Source organism: Gallus gallus, chromosome 2, assembly GCF_016699485.2.
Source record: "Gallus gallus isolate bGalGal1 chromosome 2, bGalGal1.mat.broiler.GRCg7b, whole genome shotgun sequence".
NCBI lineage: Eukaryota > Metazoa > Chordata > Aves > Galliformes > Phasianidae > Gallus > Gallus gallus.
Window position 1 is genome coordinate 77,611,478 of NC_052533.1, and position 20,189 is coordinate 77,631,666.

General features: G+C 37.9%; 1 protein-coding gene across 9 annotated transcripts in view; it reads left to right on the forward strand.

The window, feature by feature from the left end:
* Positions 1-20,189, forward strand: part of CTNND2 (catenin delta 2) — a 623,362-nt gene that overhangs the window by 532,779 nt on the left and 70,394 nt on the right. For all 9 annotated transcript variants that reach the window (XR_001465252.4, XM_040695591.2, XM_015282257.4 and 6 more), the window contains 3 exons: positions 1,540-1,657; positions 4,960-5,145; positions 12,269-12,442. Coding sequence is in view for 8 of the 9 variants with exons in the window: in XM_040695591.2 (XP_040551525.1) it covers positions 1,540-1,657; positions 4,960-5,145; positions 12,269-12,442 (478 nt within the window). In the remaining variant the exon portion in view is untranslated. The remainder of the gene's footprint in view (positions 1-1,539; positions 1,658-4,959; positions 5,146-12,268; positions 12,443-20,189) is intronic.

Consider the following 20,189-nt stretch of genomic DNA (forward strand, 5'->3'; position numbering starts at 1 on the left):
AGAGAAGAAGCGTTCCATTTAGAGACCAGAAGAGGAGCAAAAGCACACAAATCTTGAAACAACACAAAACTAGCAATGCCTTAATAGGAGGCATTTCTGATGTGCAGCATGAGGAGAACTGAAGAGTCTCTAGGAGGATGGAAAGCATGAATTTGTATGCTAAGAAGTTAAAGGTGTTCTGGTTACAGTTTCTGGGCTTTATGTTTTCCATTGGACTGACTGCATGCATGAATGGAACAGTGTTGAATTAATTGGGGCAGCTTGTATGTGAGAGCAGGACTAAATAGGACAGTGTGGGAATGCAATTATAGCTGTAAAATGGTGTATGTATTTGATCCAGAAAAATCTTTGGTGCTTTGTTGGAGTGGAAAGGCTTCTTTTGATGTTAAGGAGGCAGAACAGGGACAACTGTAAGAATTGAAAGGAGACTTTAAGTTCTCTCACCTTCCTCCTAAAAGTCATTCTCTTCTCCCAGGATTCTCATCTTCTTTCTGTCTTTAATACCAAGACAATTTAAGATGGTATGAGAGGAAGAAAGTGCCTTGCCCTCTTCCCAAATGAAATGCCCAGCATCCTCTCTTCCGTTTCCAGATGTTCATACTAGGCAATTAGGGCTGGTGTGAATGCTTCTTTTCTTCCTTTGTGTAAACTTTGGAAGTGAGGAGAGAGGAGCTACAGATGAGCACCTCAGCAGAGGGATGTCTGCCCCCAAACTGGAGGAGATTGCCAACTCGCCCATTTCCAAATCAGAACTGCTGCTCAATACAGTTTTTCTCACTTTTTCTTGATGTTAACAAGCGCAGGTTCTATTTATATGTACAGATTCATACATACTTGTCTTTTAATATCAATATTTTGAATTTTATGACACGTTATTCATTAGATTTTTAGTTATATTTTTATAAAGATGTTCAGAAAGCCCTCTGGCCCTGTGTGAAATAACTTGCAAATAATAATACAAAGAGAAGATTGCAGCATCAGTGTTCTCTCCAAAAGAGAGAAATGGAAGCACTCATGTAAAATGAGAAACAAGGTGTTTTGTGTTAGGCTTTGGTAATTTTTTCTTGTATGTTAAGAGCCCTAACCACTGGACTCTTCAAATCCCAAGAGATGTTTTTGGCAAAACTTCTAGACTTTTCAAAGCTTGATTTATATGTACAAATGCACATTTAAAAACACTTCTTCACAAATATAAAAGCCATTCTTTAAAAAAAAAAGAGAGAGAGAGAGAAAAAAGAGAAACAACAAGAATTATCAGCTCTTCTCCAAATTTTAGTGAGTTGTGGGTCTCAGCTCAGGTAGGCGCATGCTGCTTGGCATCTCAGCCCTTTCTTGTGGAGGACCTGATGCCTTCCATTTGCTCCCCTCTGTGTTACATTTCCAGAGCTCATTCACAGCTGTCTTCATTATTCACAGCTCTGAAGTGATGAAAGGAGAAAAAAGCAAATGTTGTAGCTTGATGTTAATTGTGAGAATGTTTTAGGAGGGGCAGTGGGCACGGAAGCTATGCAGGTGGTGACCTTTGCTGTTGCCTTACAGGAATGTCAGCTCTGCTGGAGAGGAGGCCCGCAGAAGGATGAGGGAGTGTGATGGCCTGACAGATGCATTGCTGTACGTGATCCAGTCTGCTCTGGGGAGCAGTGAAATTGATAGTAAGGTTTGTCATCTTTGTCTTTTCAGGAGCAAGAAATCCAGATATTCAACATACCTGAGGGCTATAAAGCAATAGTTTAAAAAAAATGTGTCCCAAGGGATGCCTTATCAAATAGTAGTTTAGAGCATTGTTTTCTTTTTCTTCTGTTGAGCTGTACATTTCTGTGTGCTAAATATTGGGTTTGTGTCTAGCTATGTAATGTGTACAGGTAAGCATGCATTCCTCTCACTGTGATTGTTATCAGACAAAGTAACTACTTTAAGAAGAGCAAATATGTCATACTCCATGTAAACTTCCTTACACCACTCTGCCAGGTTTACCTTGAAATTGATTTTTGGTACCCAGTATGAGGCAGAACTAATAACAGTGTGGTAGGCTTACAAGACTAACAAACAAAAAACAAGTGGGCAATTAATAAGCAGTTTCACAGTGCTACTAGTGTGACATCTTCTTTGAGGAGGATCAATGAATGCTTTCAGTAACTTTAAAGACATATATTTATGTCAGCATTACTTTTCTGAAAGTACTAGGATATGGACAGGACTCTTCAAAGGTGGACGGCACTGTTTAATTAAAAGGAATTCAAGGACTTAAAAGCTGAAGAGTTGTAGTACATCAAATACATTTAAGTATTCCATAGAAGAAGGAAAAAAAAGGCTAGCCTCAATTACCTTCTGTGTGCATTGTATTGTGCTAAAGCACTTCCAGCAATCTTGGTCAATTTGCCAACCCTTAAAAATTGCATAAGAGAAGCCTTCAGTGTAGCAATGTCTTAAAGCCTTCCGGCTACGCATTTCTGAACGATCTTCTACAGAGTTGTCCCTGGACCTCTGATGGCTTGCAAATTGAAAATCTCCAAAATTTTCTGGTCATGAACTAAACCAAACAGAATAAAACTGCTGATACTTGGTAGGGAGGGAGGAATAATGAAGGGTTTGTAGCATGCAGTGCAGGTTTAGTGGCAAAATAACTAAAGCCCACCACAATTCAGAGGTCTAGGATCACCTTTCCAGTAATAAACATTTAGTGAAGTAATGACCAGAAGAGGCCAACCCACAAGGCACTCACCATGCTTGCATCAGGGTCCAGAGCAAATCCAGCAACCTCCAGCTGCCTCCCACCACTTCATCTCACTTCCCACAAACCAGCTTGGAAACAAAGGGGTGTTTTTAGCTTCATTAGCTTTGGGAAAGCTGAATCAGGAATTGTGTCAAGCCTGCCTGATTCAGCTTGGCTGTAAGAAAGAAGACAGGGAGCTTCAGTGGAGCAGACCAGGAGGTAGATTGAGGTGGAGGAAGTAGATTGCTGCTTTTCTCACAGCTTCGCTGCTGCTCTTTCTTCATAAATGACTGGGCTGATTTCAAGATTGTTATACTATTAAAAGGGTTAAATAAGGAGCACAGTAAGCTCTCTGTTTTGCCTCTTATCACTAATATAAAATATTGCATTTATGCTCTCATTTGTAGCTGTTACGACTTTGTAAAATCTGTAGGCTGTGATACAGAGGAAGAAATGAGGACATGAGAGAAGAATTATTCTCCCTGCCTGATTAGTTTTAACCTCCTGTCTAGCAGGATTTTAACTATGACATAAAGCACTTATGCAGCTAAATGCAAAACACCATATTGTAGCCGTAGGTCTTGCATCCTTTTCCCAAAGTTGAAAGTGATTTTAATTAAACCTAATATTTGAATAACTGCCTCTAAATCGCTTTTTAATCTAGTGGCCATTCATGATGAAATGCAAGAAATATCTGTAGGAAAGAGGAATGTGAGGTCCATTGAAAGTTCAGAGCTACAAATCAGAAAGAGTAAAACCTACTTTCTTGTCTTGTATGAGTTCATCCAAATGGCAAAGGTGTCAGTTGCATTTGAGGCATTATCAGTTCCTACTGCAAGGTAACATTGTCCTTGTAGTAGACTCAGTTAAAACTGTTTTCTTTACAGAATGAGAATTTACACTGTGAAAATTAATATTCATAAGAGGGGGCAATAAAATGTCAAACTTTAATCAACACAAAGTTGCAACTTAAGCAAGTTGCAGTTGTACAGAAGTAACTATTAGCAAGAGTCAATAAAATTCAAATGTGGAAATATTAAAGAAAAGTTAAAGGTAGTAAACTTAAAAAGTATTGTGGTCACTACAAGGTGATAGCTTTCAGGTAGGAAAGATGTTTGGCTGGAGATTTCAAATCAGGGCAAGTTTAGTTTGAAGTTTCATCTCCTTAAAATAAAATCCCATCTAGATGAGTCTGTTTAATACCTTCTCTAGAACTTTGCTGTCTCAAAAACTTTTCCAAATATTACAGGGCATAAGCTCATACAATACATGGAAGTAAATGCAGCTCCATCTGCTTGCCTGGCTGGTGAATACGGCAGAGTAGGATAGAGCTGAAACCTCGTACTCATTCTGTTCTGGGTTAGTGGAGCAACAGAGCTGGAATATAGTGACTATTGCTTCTGTCTCCATAGAGCATTAGGAACCGTTGAAATAAATACAGGCAGATAATGACTTTTTCTTAACCATGTTCTCTCTGCCTTCATAAAATTAAGTGCAGATTCTTCTCATAACTGAACCAACTAAATGAATAGGATTCAAATGAACTTCTTTTAGACTTGCAGAAATTATGCTGAATTACCAACGCCATCTTTTTCTTCCACTGTGTCTGTTTCAGAATTCCCAGCAGCATCTTTTACAGAAGGCCCAATCCCTTTAGCAGACAAATACAAGAAAGGGAAAAGCTGTTCACCAATTATTTGCAGCCTAGCTAAAAGCAGTAAAAACATCAAGACCACTGAAATTCATAGTCTTGCTTTTTAGCCTCCAGAAACTTAATCTGTTTATGCTACAAATACTTCTGAAACAGAACTTGGAACCCATTTGTTCTGACAATTATCACAGATACGATGGCAGAAATAAGGGTTATTTCTGGTTTAAAACCAACATACAAAACCATTGCCACTTTCATTTCATGTCATTTTCTGTTTCACATAAGGCTCCAGTATGAAGTTCAGAATGACAGTAAAAATCTCGTGGAAAAATATTGCCCAGACTGTTTTTGTGTTGTTTTTTTTTTTTCCTCCATAAAAGAATGTGTGAGACCTTGCCAGATTTTCTAAATCTCTTAAGCAGTGTTTACCAAGGAAGTACTCAGAAATGAGTAGATAAGAATTGTACTGGGAAAATGTATCTGGAAAGGTCAAATATATTTCATCTGTTTTGTATACAGAATGAGCAAGGGAAGTATTTTAACTTCTGTTTTTCTTTTGTTTGTTATGTTGTGCTTTATTTGTCACACTTTTCAGACCGTTGAAAACTGTGTGTGCATTTTGAGGAACCTCTCATACAGGCTAGCTGCAGAAACATCTCAGGGACAGCAGATGGGAACAGATGAGCTTGATGGATTACTCTGTGGTGATGCCAATGGAAAAGATGCAGAGAGTTCAGGATGCTGGGGGAAGAAGAAGAAGAAAAAGAAATCACAGGATCAGGTAATGAAAAACACTTGCTTTTGCACTGCAAGTAGTTGGAGTGCCCATCATGAAAATTATTTATTATATCATGAAAAGTAATTAATGCACATTAAGCACATGGGGCATAATGTGCGTAACTGTTGCCTACTGAGACCCATCACTAACTATGCCCACTAGTGCCATATCCACATATCTCTTAACATCTGTACAAATGGGAACTCCACCACTTCCCTAGGCAGCCTGTTCCAGTGCTTGACCAATTTATATATGTGTATTTGTTTCAGGATTAGTTTCATACTCTGCTTCTGCGTTTTAAGAGAAAACTGTATAGAACTAAATTAAGCTATGTGAGTGAATGTGAAGAAAACACACATGTTTTCATATAATTAATGTTGTTTCCAAAGATTGGAAATTACAGTCCTGATAATTTTCTTAAGTTATGTGAGGGGCTTTTGTTTTAGATGCATGTAGCAGAAATGCTAAGTCACAGCTTGACCCAGTGATTGAGCACCTGGTGACAAGGCAGGGCCAACCCAGGGGAGCTCAGCTGCATGTAATGCACCTGAGTGACTGGAAGGGGTGGACCCAGGATCCACCCCTTCCCAGACCTCATTTAAGGGTTGGCAGTGAAGGTAAGGGTTTCCTGCTGGAGATACCTGCCTACCTGTGGCCTTCTAAAGGTAAGTAGTTTCTTTCCTTTCTTTCTGTGGCTGTTGTATTTGAGCAGTCCTTACTTACTGCAGCCTAGGATCTTGCTACTCTGCTGTCATTGCTGTGCTTTCCATCATGTTACAGTGAGTTTATGTTAAAATTGTATTTATTTCATTATTTGTGCATTCTGACTAAAATACTTAAGAATGCTGGTAATATTTTTTTGGGACCTGGATACATTTATTACTACTGAGAGTTAAGACTAATTGGAAATCCAGGTTGTTTTCTTCTATGCTCTGTCACAGCTAGGATGACTGTATGTCCTGGGTTTGTGTGCATAAGGAGAAGAGACATTCCTGTGTGTTGTGAAGGTTGTTTTTTTTTTTTTTTTTTTTTCCTGTGTAAGAACCTTTTACAACTGGATTGTTTTGTGTTTCTTAGCCTAGGCAGAATTCACCCCATACAAATCAAGCTTATTTACACTTTTTGCAGCTTCCAGAAGGATGTTTTTTAGGTGTCCTTTGATGATACGTTGTCACCCAGCATGCTGACTGATGCACTGTGCTTTACACGTGTACATATTCTTTTGCAGTAATCTCACAGGTTTTTCTGCAAGACTTAATTTTTTCCAGATAATACCTTTCATAATCTCTTTTCAATTGCAGTGCTTAAGCTGTTACCTGCTACTCATTCTATCCATCACAACAGATCTCCTGCTCTTCTTGGGATGCTATATTTAGAGTGCCCATTTCTTTAAGTGCCTCAGCAGGGAAGCTTTTATCCTCTTAAATATGTCATAATATAGTTCTGAAAAGCATGCTGGTAATGGACTCTGTTTTACCTGTAAATAAGCAATGCATACATGTGGAATCTTCATAGGATATGATAATTTAAAATATCTGAAACACTTAAAGCACTATACGTGGCAGTGAGGTTGAAATTCTTGGAAAGAAATCTGAGGGAAAGGCAGATATAAAAATAATTACTTACCCAGATGTTCCTAGGTTGAGTGTCAGGTCAATTTTAGTAGGTTGTGTAGGCTAGGAGTGCATGTTTTGTTGCCTGAGAAGTTCTTCACATACATAGAAATATCTTTTCTTTTAAGCTCCATATTATTGGTATTTATGGATACAAAAAAAGAGTTCAGTGTTTAAAAACCAGTGGGTTTTTTTGCATGTGTGCTTCAGACTTCAGCCAGTCATGTTAGAGGAAGTGCAGAACATGTGCAGAAATGGCATCATAGAATGGCTTGGGTTGGAAGGGACCCCAAGGATCATAAAGTTCCACCCTCCTGCCACAGGCAGGATTGCCAGCCACTAGATCAAGTACTAGATCAGATTGCCCAGGGCCCCAGCTAGCTTGGCTTTAAACACCTCCAGGGATGGCCCTAAGCACTGTGATGCTGCAGTATAGGGGGGTCATTTCCATTTCTGCTGCCTGCTACGTTTTATTTCCCCAGAGAACATGTGCTGCTGGTATAGTATCTTTCTTTTCTGGCAGCACCATGGAGTTCATGTATAATGAAACTGTCTCTCTTAGGAAGATAAAGTTTGCTTTACAATGTGGGGAAAAATGTTTAGATTTTAATGAATGTAATTGTGCGATTTTCCTTTAACAGAATACTTCTTTGGTTCTTCAGTTACTTTCTCAAGGGTATATTTTCACAAATTCCCTCTGAAGTGATCAATGTAGGCTTACGTAGGGTAATCTTTAATTTTTTGAGTTTAAGTATATGAATTATCTAAGAAGTTCTAGTAGTGGAATTACTAAAATTGGGCAATAATATCAAATTATCAATTGTATGTTGAATTCTCCCTGGTGGTCAGCTGTTAACTGAGTTCTTACCCCACAAAGCCCCCCAGCTGCAGAGGGCTGCCTCCTAGACCTGACCGTAGTAGACACATCAGTGTCTCTGCCTCAGGCCCTGCCACTTTCCTGAGGTAGAGAAATTCAGATCTGCTTGGAAGCTTTGTTACTGCTTTTAGTATTCTCAGTGTTGCCAACAGGTTTGTTCTTTAAGCTGTGTGAGAAACAAGAATTGTGACAGAAAGTAGTTAAGAAAATTGGGTATGTTATCCAATTTCAGTAAAAGAGCCAGGGAGTTGTCATCCTTATTTTATTTCTTGTTATGCAGCCCATTATATACACATGTGTCACTGTTTCATTTCTTTTCCTTTCCTCACAAAGAGGAAACAGGTTTACCTCTTGGCTTCACGCTCTTCTCAAATTCCTCATCTGTGAGCACTCTTGTCAGCCCAGGATCTAGCCCCAGAGCTGACTTTTGATTGGAAGTGGCACTTGTGAAATGAGCCTGCCCTTCTCTTTCACCTTCTGTCAGGAACCTTAAGATATAACAGCAACACTTCAAGTTATATAGCATTATGAATTGACTGGCACACATCTTTAGTATGCTGGCTAAATGGGCTGTAAATCCTTCTATAGCGGTGAAGTTGCCATTTAACTTCCTATTGTGAGGTATCTTCGCTGATTGAAGAAGCCAGGTGAAATTTCAGGTTTAAGATGATAATATTTCAAGAAGAATAAAGAATAAATCTGAAATAATGTCTTTTCATATGTTGAGACTACTGTTCTGCCAAGCATGTTTCAGTACTATGCTGGTGAATACCAGATTATAAAGCACAGAAACAGAAAATAGGCAGCAATTCCTGATTTTTCACTAATAATTTAAGCCAATTTGGAGGATGAAAACCTGTATTGCTGGTAGATTGTGCTTGAGAAATGTATTATTTTTCACTTGTTACTTCCTTGTCTTCCATGAGGTGGTTGTGCCAGGTGCTGTTTAGCAAGAAATCTACTATCTTGAACAGTTTCTTACAGCACTTCTGTTTCTAAATTCATCTTTGCATACATGTAAACCATGAGGATCGCTCAATATCGTGTGTGATCAAGTTGTTTTCAAAGTCAAAACTACAGGGCTATTAAATGTGATTTTTGGATTAGTCAGTTTGTGGAATATAGTGCAGTGCCCATTAGTTTCAGCTATCTATGGAAGAGAAGTAGTAGTTAGATGCCAAGGATTGTAACTGCATCAACTGATTTGAACCCTTTTCTGATATTCAATAAAATTTCACTATAAACATGGATTTGCTTTTATTAAGATGAGAAAGAAGGTGATCATCTGTTGTGGGGCATTGGGGAACACCTCAGTAAGTGATTTATTTTCTTCTCTCAAAGTTCCTTGGTAATATGAAAGCTTTGAGAACTTATTACTCTTACTTTCCGAAGTCTGTTGTTCTTAAAGATCTTCATATTCAGCTTTTTTTTTTTTTTTACTTTCATCCTTTCTTGCACCATTTTCAGGAAACGAGAGATTTGTATCTTATGCACATAACAAACAGTTCATCAGCTTCATCCACAATATATGTGGGCAATTTCAGCTGAAGCAGGGAAGCTTGCGAGGAGTACTTGTTTATGACTTGCTTCCTCCTTAGAATAAGCTAGGAAGAGTAATTGTGTACAGTTGTTCTCTTTTTCAGAGGTTCATACCACATCCACAGCCTATCTCAAATAGACCTTATTGATCATTCCTGATGGTCTGCAACAACACGGTAACTGTTCCAGTAATTCACTGGGTAGAGTCATTTAGCATGCTGCCTTGGCTCATTAATACTGAGCAAGGTGAGCTACAAAGCAACTTCTGTGTCTTAGCTATCATTTGAGAAAATGTATTATAATACCAGTGGAGGAAACCACCTTGTTTTGGTTGAGGCATTTGATGTTTATATTTATGGAATGCAGAATAAATGGGTGAGGATCAAGAAAGTCTTTGCAGTAGCTTTGTTTCTGACCTGTATTAGCCCTGCATGCCCTGCAACAATTGGACTGTAGGGCTGCAGGCGCTAGTCTCTTCTGCAAGGAAGAAGGCAGAAGCAATAAAGCCCTTCACTGATAATTTAGCTGAGTTCACCCGTGCAGGAGGAAAGAGCTAAGGCATGGAGATGGGAAGTGCATGAGAAGTCATAATTGTTTGTGCCCTCTGCATCCCGGGAAGGACCAGGAACTGGCTACAGGGGCATCTTTTTGCATGACCTTGAAGCTGCCATAGGCCCAGCATGTTTGCCGTGCATGGTACACAGTTTAGCCCTCCCTGTGCATGCTGTGCAGCTGCTCTGGGCACGTACTTCTACTCAGAAATGCAGTACGGGAGGCTTATGCAGCATTGCTGTGTTTACTGCTTCCTCACTGCACATGTGGTACCAAACCTCTCATCCCTCACCATGGCTCTGAGGCATTGTGATGTTGAGAAAAAGGTCTCCCACAGACAGGAGAGAACTCCCTTATAGTCAGTGATAAATTAAGATAATCATGTACTAAGAGACAGCAGCAAGAATGGCAGGCAAAGGCAATAATTTGTCACACGTTTTTAGAAGTGTTTTGTCATTACTGGGCAGAATGGCAAAGCCACATTAAATATTAATTTCTGTGCAATTATGATTCCTAGTGCTCTACATGTACCAGTACAGCTCTATCTGTATCAGCTGATTTTTCTCTAAATTATCTGCAGTCTGTAGGATTGTGACGGTAAATATTTGAGTTTTTAGAGGTATATTCTCTTGTGCACAAAAATATACTGGGTAGTTCTGATGCATTTGATGCATAAGTAAATTGTTTCTGAAATAGTGTAATAAATACACTCTACACAATTGAACAATGTTTGCAATGTATCCATTGGAATTAGAGGGATGAAGATCTGAACTCATGTCCTTGAACATCACAAGTTGATCACACGGAGACTTTCTAAGGTAGAAGGCCCAAATGTGATGTGAAGTTGGATTTGACCTGTAAGGCAGGTTTTTCACTTGTTTTCCAAAAAATTGATAGTGCAAATTAATAAATTTCAAGAGTTAAGATAAAAACCAGGTTTTAATGTGTTTTTTTATAAGCAGATGAAAGGACAGTTCTGGCAAGGATAGTGATTTGTATGGAGAAGAAAGGAGAACTGAGTCACATGCAGTGAAATCAACCTATAGGTTTAAAGGCAGAAATGTATTAAAAAAAAAAAAACAACCCTGTAACAGAGTTTTTTAGCAGGATTTTTTTCTTTAATAAGCAATTTTCCTCTTGTTTCTGTGATGTTGCTGTGCCAGTTCTCTTAAACTGTGGTAATGTCCGTCTACTGCAGTAAGTTTTATATCTGAGCAACTTTTTTGTATTAAACAGTCACAGTGTTATAGAATGGCCTGGGTTGAAAAGGACCACCACAATCATCTAGTTTCAACCCCCCTGCTGTGTATTTTATCTTAAATAAAACTATAGTTATGTCCTGAAAATGAGAGAGAATCTGTCTTTCCCAATGTAAGTATTGTTGTTGCTTTGAGTCATAACTGATTAAATCATCCAGGAAAATCTAGCAGTTACAGGTCTAAACAATGAATTTGCCCTGTGCTATCTTTGCAAGTCTAGTAGATATTTAATGTTACAATACATATTATCTGTGTACTCACAGTAAGTTCTAACTCAAGGTATTTAAAAGTCTTATGTGCCATATCATGAAATCTGGAGATCTCAGAGGTTTTGAAAAAAAAATTGTGCAGAAGATTCAAGGATTGGTTTTAGGAAGGGTATTAAGGCTGTGAATTTTCTAAATCCCTTTATCTGTACAAAGTAGGGCAAAGCAAAATACACATTTACTGCATATGTAGATAAAAATTACATATTTAATTTCTGTAATACATTTTTAATGATATTTTAATTTTGTTTTTCAAAAGTAAGAATGGTCCTTGAATTTCCCTCTGTAAAGGTGTTTCATGCCTACGTGGAAGTTTCATGCATTTCAGGAGAAAGATAACTGTTCTCTTGTAATAAAGTTTGTGTTGTCAAGAGGTGTGGCTTTTTATGTAATATCCACCCTGTTGTCTAGGATTTATTACTGCCTATTTTGGATATCACTCATAGTTTTGCCATGAAAATAACTCTAGTGTTTGGTGGGAAGAGTCAGGTATGTGAGAAGTGGTTCTACTAAACAGATCTGAATGTGAACCTGAAGGTTACTGGCAGTGGGCTGGCTGCCTGGAGGATGCCTGCAGTGGGAGGTCAGAAGTTGTATGGCTGGGACGATGCACACTGCAGTTGTGCTGTGGGACTTGTTAAGGGATTGAATGCTTACGTCACTGAATGACTTAAGTTTCCATAGTGGTGGTGCTTGTTGATTTTTTTTCCCTCTCATGAAAAGAAAAATTGCAGAGAACTGATCAGATCTCTTCCTGTGCAAGTACTGGTTTTAATTCTGAATGTATGTTTTAATCAGTGGGTTTCTGTTCCTAACCAAAGGAATACATGCAGTGGAGGTTTTTATGTCCCCTAGCTGTTGTGTAGGAAATTTGGTGAAATTTGGTTTCTCCGTAAAGAATCAGGTGTTATGCTAAAATGAAGAGTGACTGCTTACCTACACATACACACAGCTTCAGCTGAGACAACTCTCAGTATTTCACTGATCCTTGCTGACGATCTGTCTTGTATTTTCCAACAGTGGGATGGAGTAGGACCTCTCCCAGACTGTGCAGAACCACCCAAAGGAATCCAGATGCTGTGGCACCCTTCAATAGTCAAACCCTACCTCACACTTCTTTCTGAGTGCTCAAATCCAGACACGCTGGAAGGGGCAGCAGGGGCATTGCAGAACTTGGCTGCTGGGAGTTGGAAGGTAAGAATATTGACCTGGTATGTCTGTCTTTTCATTGAGAACTCATTATAGATGACATCAAATTGGTGTTACAAGTGTGTCTAAATCCTCCTTCCAGTAGAACACCTCTTTATTTTCACAGAACTATCTGTAGTAGAATTTCGGATAGTATTTAAGTCCTCTGAATTGATAATCATGGGAAAAGTTGTCATTCAGCAGTGAAAATCATGTTGGTCAAGTATGAAAAGCTGATGTTGAAAACAGATATCCAAATGACAAGAAGCAGCACCTTTATGAAACTGTGGGGATGTAGCCATGAAAAATGAGTCAAAATATCACTAGCGACAGTAAAATGAAACCGTTTTGCATTGTCACTGCAGAAACTGGTTTCTCATAAGAGACAAAATGTAAACTAGACAAGGGCATAACAAAATATAAACAAAGCAACACCAACACAAGTAATCTTGCCCTCTATTTAAAGAAAAATTAAGTGATTAAAATGCATCAACAATGATTAAATGTGTACAACAAGCAGGGAACTGCTCAGTCAGTATGCTATATTCCAGCTAATCCCAGCTTGGAACTGCAGTCAAAAGATCGAGTTTTTCCTTTCCAATTATCTCCAGTGTATTGAGAAAGAAATTATTCATTTATTAGATTTCGAGAATATTCCTGGGGTTTAGAATAAATCACTAAAATGTGAGAATTGATGAACCCGATTTACTTTTATGGCAATTTCTTCATCCCTTTTCTGGCAGTGAACTAATCTGATTGGGTGAAAGTGCTGACTATCTAATCCTGTTGAATAAAAGTAGTGTGGAAAAATTCCCACAGAAAGTAAAATCAATACACTTACTATGAAAGCACGTGTATGGGGATCTGCAGTTATCAAAGCTAGGTCTCAGAAGGAGTCCTGTTTCGTTTTCATCATTCACTCATTTATATGTGGTATGTATATAAGTACCAGTTTCAGTAAGAATTAATTTTGAAATACTAGCCCTGAGGCTGGTGGGTGGCTTTTTTTCCATAAAACTTTATTGAACACTGAGTTAGTACATTCAGCACATTCTAAGAGATGTGATTTTTTGGTGGTGTTCCACCAAACTTTTTTTAAGTTTGACTATTGCTTTCAATGACATAATGGAGTGGGCAGCAAAGTCTCTGTGCAGTGATTTTGTCCTACACAGTGCTATGAAAACTTTGCCTGTAAATCAATATGATTATTATTCTCATATCATAGACCACATCAGATGATTTCATAATCCTGGCACAGAAATGCAGTAAATATCTTATTCATCTGGGGATGGGTGTATCCTTGGTCCAAATGAGAGAGGAATGTATTTGCCAGGACTAAAAGGAGTGCAAGAATCCAAGCAGTGCATTCTCCCATTTCTAATAAATCTGTATCTGTCATCCTTTAGTTGACAGATATATGCAGTGGACTAGAGACAAAAAAAAGAGCCTCACAGAGCTCTTTGGCAAGTGACGTGTTAGAAAAACTGATTTGAACTTTAATACCATCCATGCTGATACCATGGGAAAAGCTCGGTTATTCTCTTGTTGCTCTATTTTTCTAAAGATTCGCCAATTCCATTACAAGTGATGTGCAGACACAAAATGAATACCCTTAATTTCACATGTCATACCAGCCATTTTTGTGAGGGGAGTAATCCTCTTTGGGGATTACATAAGCATTGATGTTTCCACCTTTTGACCTCTCTTTTCCACTGCTACAGTCTTCTGGATATAAAATGACTGAAATAAAAGATAGTAGGCTCTTCAAATAAGAGGTTATTCCTAAGGGAGATTTTCGGTTTTTTGAGTTCTTGCAAGAAATTTTAATTGTATAATGAATAGGAAATTATTTTGTTTTAATCATTCAAGAATTACTTTATCATAGAGAAAAAAAAAGAGAAGAAGAGCAAGCCTTGTTAAAATAGGTAATGCTTCAATTAAGAATAACAGCAATTCCAATGGTATTTTTTTCTTTTTCTAAGCAGCATTATTATAATGCTAGAAGAATACTAGAATATATGAAGTAGCTGGTACACCAGGCATGTTTAAACACTTCCAAAGATAATCTCATCTGTAAATATATATATATGTATATGAGCATGTTTCATATACTTGTATGACTCTTTTTTGGCTGTTCCACCCCTCTGGTTCCTCTGATATAAAACTGACAAAATCTTCTTTGGTAGCAGAGAGGTAACACTTTAATCACAGGTGATGCTTAACCAATACAATTATGAGGGAAAAGTGGGAAGATAAAAAGAAGCCTAGAATAATTTTTAAAATAAAATAAAATAGCCTAGGGAATCTAGATAAATGTCAGCCTCTGGAATTAACAGATGACGTGTGTCTAATTCCCCTAGACTACTTCTGAGAATTTCAAATGCAAAAGGAAAGCAGCATAGGTTTAAGGATTAATAGCAGAGGAGGGCTGAAAGTGTCTTTATTTAAAGGAAGATAGTTTTTCACTGATTCATAGACATAAAATTCACATAGGTGCATAATCTTAATCTACAGGATATCTTTAATATTGTTTCACTTGCAGGAATTCTTCCTAAAGCCAAACACTGGGCAAAAAAAAGTGTGGAAAATAAATGTACTTGCGTAAGATTTTTCCTGTGCAAATGTAAAACACTTTGGGCCTAAGTCTTATTGCCTGAAGGCCTGCTGCATATTATCAGTTTGTAGGAAAAAAAAAAAACTTTTTAATGATTAATGCATTATATACTTGGAACCCAAACACTCTATAATGATTAGAGAAAATGAGCATAATTGGCAACTAATAAATTAACCAGTCCAAATGTAAGTTTACCAATAAAGCATGTTCTTGACCTTACATATGAGGAAGGGTATTTTCAATGCAAAACCTCAATTTGGGATAGGAAATATCTATCTTGATTTTTGACATATATTTTGGTTCTGAAAAATAGATTGACAGTATACAGAAAGAGGGATTCATTTGAGAATAGAGGCTGTGAGTATGAAAGTTCCTTCATCTCACTACTGCACTGGGACTCTGGTATGTAGGGAGGACATTGGTGCTGGAATCTGAAGGACATAAACCTGTTTCTTTCATGGAAAGCTACATGAATAAGCTGGATGATAATAATGGTGGATTTTTGTTGAGGGGACTCACTGCTTTCCAGAACATTCTCTCCTATAGATTCACATCTACGTTATTTTCCCCATACCATAAACTTTCTGCAGGCAGAAGGAGCAACACAAAAAAAAAAAGCCACTGGTTTTAATTTTGCTTTCTTTAATTTCTACTCCTAGATATATCTCTGGATGTGTTTAAAAACTGTTTGGATGTGGTGCTCAGGGACATGATTTAGCGGAGGGTTGTTAAAGTAGTATGGTTAGGTCATGGTTGGACTCGATCTTTAAGGTCTTTTCCAACCTGAGTGATTCTATAATTCTATTAAGTGTAACTGAAAATGTATGTTACATACTTAAGGCTGCTTGTGAAAAGGAAATAAAAAACAAAGTATGTTTCTCATCAAACTTTGTTATAGTTTTTCATGAGCAAATCAGGTTTGAGACATGCCTTTGGATGCAGTGAAGACACTTTATTTACCTCCACTTCCATTGGGAGCTCTGCTAGCTTGTCAGGTTTGTAGATAATGCACAAATAGAAATGGGAGGTTTGCTGACTGTCTGCTCTATGAAGAAGGCACTTGTCTGCTTATTAAGAATTCTTTTTCAACCTCATATTATTTTAATATATTGGATATCAGAAATTATGAGGTACAATGTTACAAGACCTGTCTTGTAAAAGAAATCTCTGTAGTTATTTTTCAATATGTTGCCTGGCATCTGTTCTTTCTCTGGGATGGTGGAAATAGATGTGGCAAGTTCTCTTTAGTTTTCACCTTGGTCAATAGCCTATCAATACATTAAATTTACTGAACATTTAAAAAGTTAAAATAGTTTAATACTTAACCTTGGCTTCTTGACATTATGTCCCTGCTGAACAAAGTTTCCCTCACTGAAAGAAGGGAGATATTGAGATATCTGTGTATTTCTGTGTTTATCTGTATGTATCTGACAGCTAAATTTAGGCTGTTGTCAATTTATCTGCCAGACACATGTCGTTTGCTGTGAACTTGTCTCCTACAATGTTATCTTCTCTGTTATGTGCAGTTGCAAACAACATTGTCACGAGGAGCATGATGTCCTTAGTTTTGCCAAACTCTTAAAAAACAAACAACTCCTTCAGTCATTCATATGACTGTTTTGTTTTAAAATGCCACCATAATTTATATAGGTAATGCCTACCTTTAAAAGCTAGGAAACAAGATCTGTAGTGTATGTGTTAGCAGCATAAGGTCATACATTAGAATGGGTAGCATGCATACTCTGAGCCTTGGTCAATCCATGCCGTGTGCCTGGCCTTTGTTCTCAGTTGCTTTGCAGGCTTTACAAACTTCCCCTGCCAGCTTTAGTGGCAGGATGGCAGACTCCATTCGCTCTTGTACTCTGTAAAACCAGGAACAAGTGATGCTCTGTGTAAGTCTCGCAAGAGTGTAAGGCCAAAGCGTTCCTCAGCTGGTTCTTTCTGCCTCCTTTCCTTTCACTGCCCTGTTTTACCATACACAGCAGGGAATAGCGATCTTTTTTGGACAGACAATGGAATGTACACGCCTTTGATCACCAGCAGGTACAATACTCATGTGAGTGGGGTTTCTGGATCAGTGGTCTGATCCCTTGAGATAGCTAGATGAGATACCAGTCTTCATTCCTTAGGCAAGCAACTACATTTATTTTCTTAATTCCATCCTGAAGAAATCTGAAGTCTCACGGGAGCAAGAGCTCTAAGTTATTAGATAAAGGAACTGCAAACTTAAAAGGGACTGATGCAGTCAGAAGGTCACTGCAGCTACTTCAAAGAGTAAAAAAGAAAGGAGTTTGGAGCTCCTTGCCTTCCAAACTGTTGCAGATAGTGAATAATTATTGTCTAAAGTAGCAGACATCTAGGTTATCAATCTTCTCTTATCAGGCCAAGCCATATTGTGAGTTCCCTGCCAGGCTTTTCTGATGACTCTAATTATTTGCATGCTATTCCTTTAGTGTTTCATCAGGCTGTTTGAAGAGGATGTTCTCTGGATTCCAGTGAAAAGACTTTAGCTTCTTCAAAATATTTCTATTATGAATTCTTTTATGGTAGAGTGGAGAACATCACTTGTTGTAATTCATCAGTAAATCCCCAGAGGCACACTTTTGGAAGAATCAATGCACTAATATAGCAGGCATTCTTAACCTAGATGTAACCCCGCACGCATATGAGGCTGCAGTGGTTAGCACAGAGAAACATATTAGCTCTGTAGGGAGGAGGACAGTATTCAGAGGTCTCAAAGATATTGAGGAAACCTGCTGCTGGAAACAGCTGTATCACATACATCATGAGCTGATCAGCATGGGGATCAGCCTGGTGAATAGGAGCACAGTAATATGAGTGTAGTAAATTACTGTACTACATAAAATGCACCACTTTTGTCTCAAAGCCTGTCTTTTATAATGATAGGCTTGGACAGCTTTTCCAATGCTTAGTAAAGTCATTAAAATGGCTCTCAGATCATTTGAATAGAAATTACATACTCAAACTGCAGAATCAAGGATGACAAGGTGCAAGGGCAGTTCCTTCTGAACTTTCCTCGAACACTTAAGTTATCTTCTGTTCACAGCATTTTAATATTTATTTTATTTTCAAGTTTTTATTTACCTTATTTTTTCTTTCTCTTAGAGCTTGACTAAGGTCACAGAGCGAGAGGAAATTAATGGGTTAATACCACCTATCAAACTTTCCATCTCTCTGATCTTCTTGATTCTATTGATAGTTTAGCTTGCCCTGTCATTCTTGCTGCCCTGAGTTGGCTTTCCTGTTGTAGTTTCTGCCTCCCTTTTACATTTGGTATCTATGCAGAGTCATAGCATCATAGTGCTGAACTGCATCAGTACAATGCAAATTCTAGTTGAAACGGAAGTATATGATTGAAATGTACTGGCGATACTCGGGTAACACTGATTTCTGTGGTAGGAAAGTGAATGCATGTAAAATATCAAGTCTATTCATTTGTTAGTATTCCCTGGGTGGTTTTTTGTGGTGTTACTTTTTCGTTCTGTGGTGGACATTTCTTCACTTCTAGTTTGTTCTCCTGTGTTGGTGATCCATTGGAGATTATAGAAAACCATATGCAATGCTTAAAGGAGTTAACTTGTTAAATGCTCATATTTTTTTCTTAAAAAGATAAGTTTGATCCAGATTAATTATTCTTTTGTTGAGTTTCAGCCTAATGTACTTAATCTCTACTGACACGCAGCTCTGGAAAGGTTCTTCTATAATAACAGTGACAAACGTAAGAAATAATTTACCAGATTACTGTATTTTTCTTCTTAATTACCATGGCAAAATTAAGAAAGAAACTACTAATGAAAGTGAACAAGGAGATGCACTAGATGTCTTCAAAGTTCTGTGTAGTAGTTATGCCATCTGAATTTTGCGAAGGCTACTCATGCACAGATTGTGGCTCCCATGTTTGTCTCTGGTAATTTAGCTGCAATCTGATGCAATAGTGATTTTTGCTTATTTGCTTCCTTATTCAGTCTGAAGTGCACACTCTTCCCATAGGAGTCATTTCTCTGTACAGATTGAACCATTATTTGACCATTGACACTGCCACTGATTTGTGGAGTAACAGGATGATTAAGTATATTGGCAGAGTGCCTCATTCACCAATAGGCAACAAACCCTTTGTCTCTTTTCTTTTTTTTATGATTTTTCATCTCTTTCTTTTCTACTTCACTGAGCTCATATTAGCAATTGACCTGCAAAGTGGAAATGCAGGAATGTTTCATGATGGCTTTAGGCAAACAAAAGAATGATGAGTATATGCAAGAGTGAATCAATTTTTCCATTCTCTGAGAGAATAAAATAGCAATTTTGAGGCATCTCAATTTGAGTCTTCCTGAAATACACAGAGCATGGCATAATTGCTTGCAGAGACTTGTCCTAATTGGCAGTTTTAGGAAAGAGACGCAGACAGTTCTTAGCACATGCAGAATGGAGAGTTCTCTGGAGACTGTTGAAAAAATTAATAGGCATTTCTGTCTTTCTGCCTAAGGTGCTTGACTTGAAACACAACTGAAATGATAGCAATTCGCAATGAGGAGCCTCTGAACTTCTCCAAAGCAGATGGCATTCTCACCACCCTTTTCCAGTTTCAGAAGAGAGCTGTGGGGGGAAAAAAGGAATGTTCAGGGCAGATGAGAGGTTTCATGCATACTTTTTCCTCTCTCACCCATTGTTTTATTTATGTATGCATATGTCCATCTGTAAAACATTATATCTGGCTTTTTCCCCATATGACAACTTTGAAGCTGTATTATTTAACTATTATCAAATTAATTGGTATGTTACAGATGCTGAAGACTTGCATGTCGTTTATTCAGAAAGGGGGGCGGGTGCATTTTCTTTTCATGCTTGAGTTATTTCACTGTTTCTCCTACATTCTTTTGTTCTCTCCTGGGTTAAAACACATTTCTTAATGTATTTTGTAACTCAGCTTGCTGCTTTTAGGCTTTTGCAGTATATGACAAAAATGCTACAACCAAGAAGTCTGTTGGAATACTGGGTTTGAAAAACAAGTACTTGTGTTTTCCCTTGACAGTAAAATGAAGAATTCAAAGGAAAACTGTTCTTGGAGGTTTTATTATGAAGGGTTTTGTAATACAGTGAAAAATCAATAAAATTATTTAA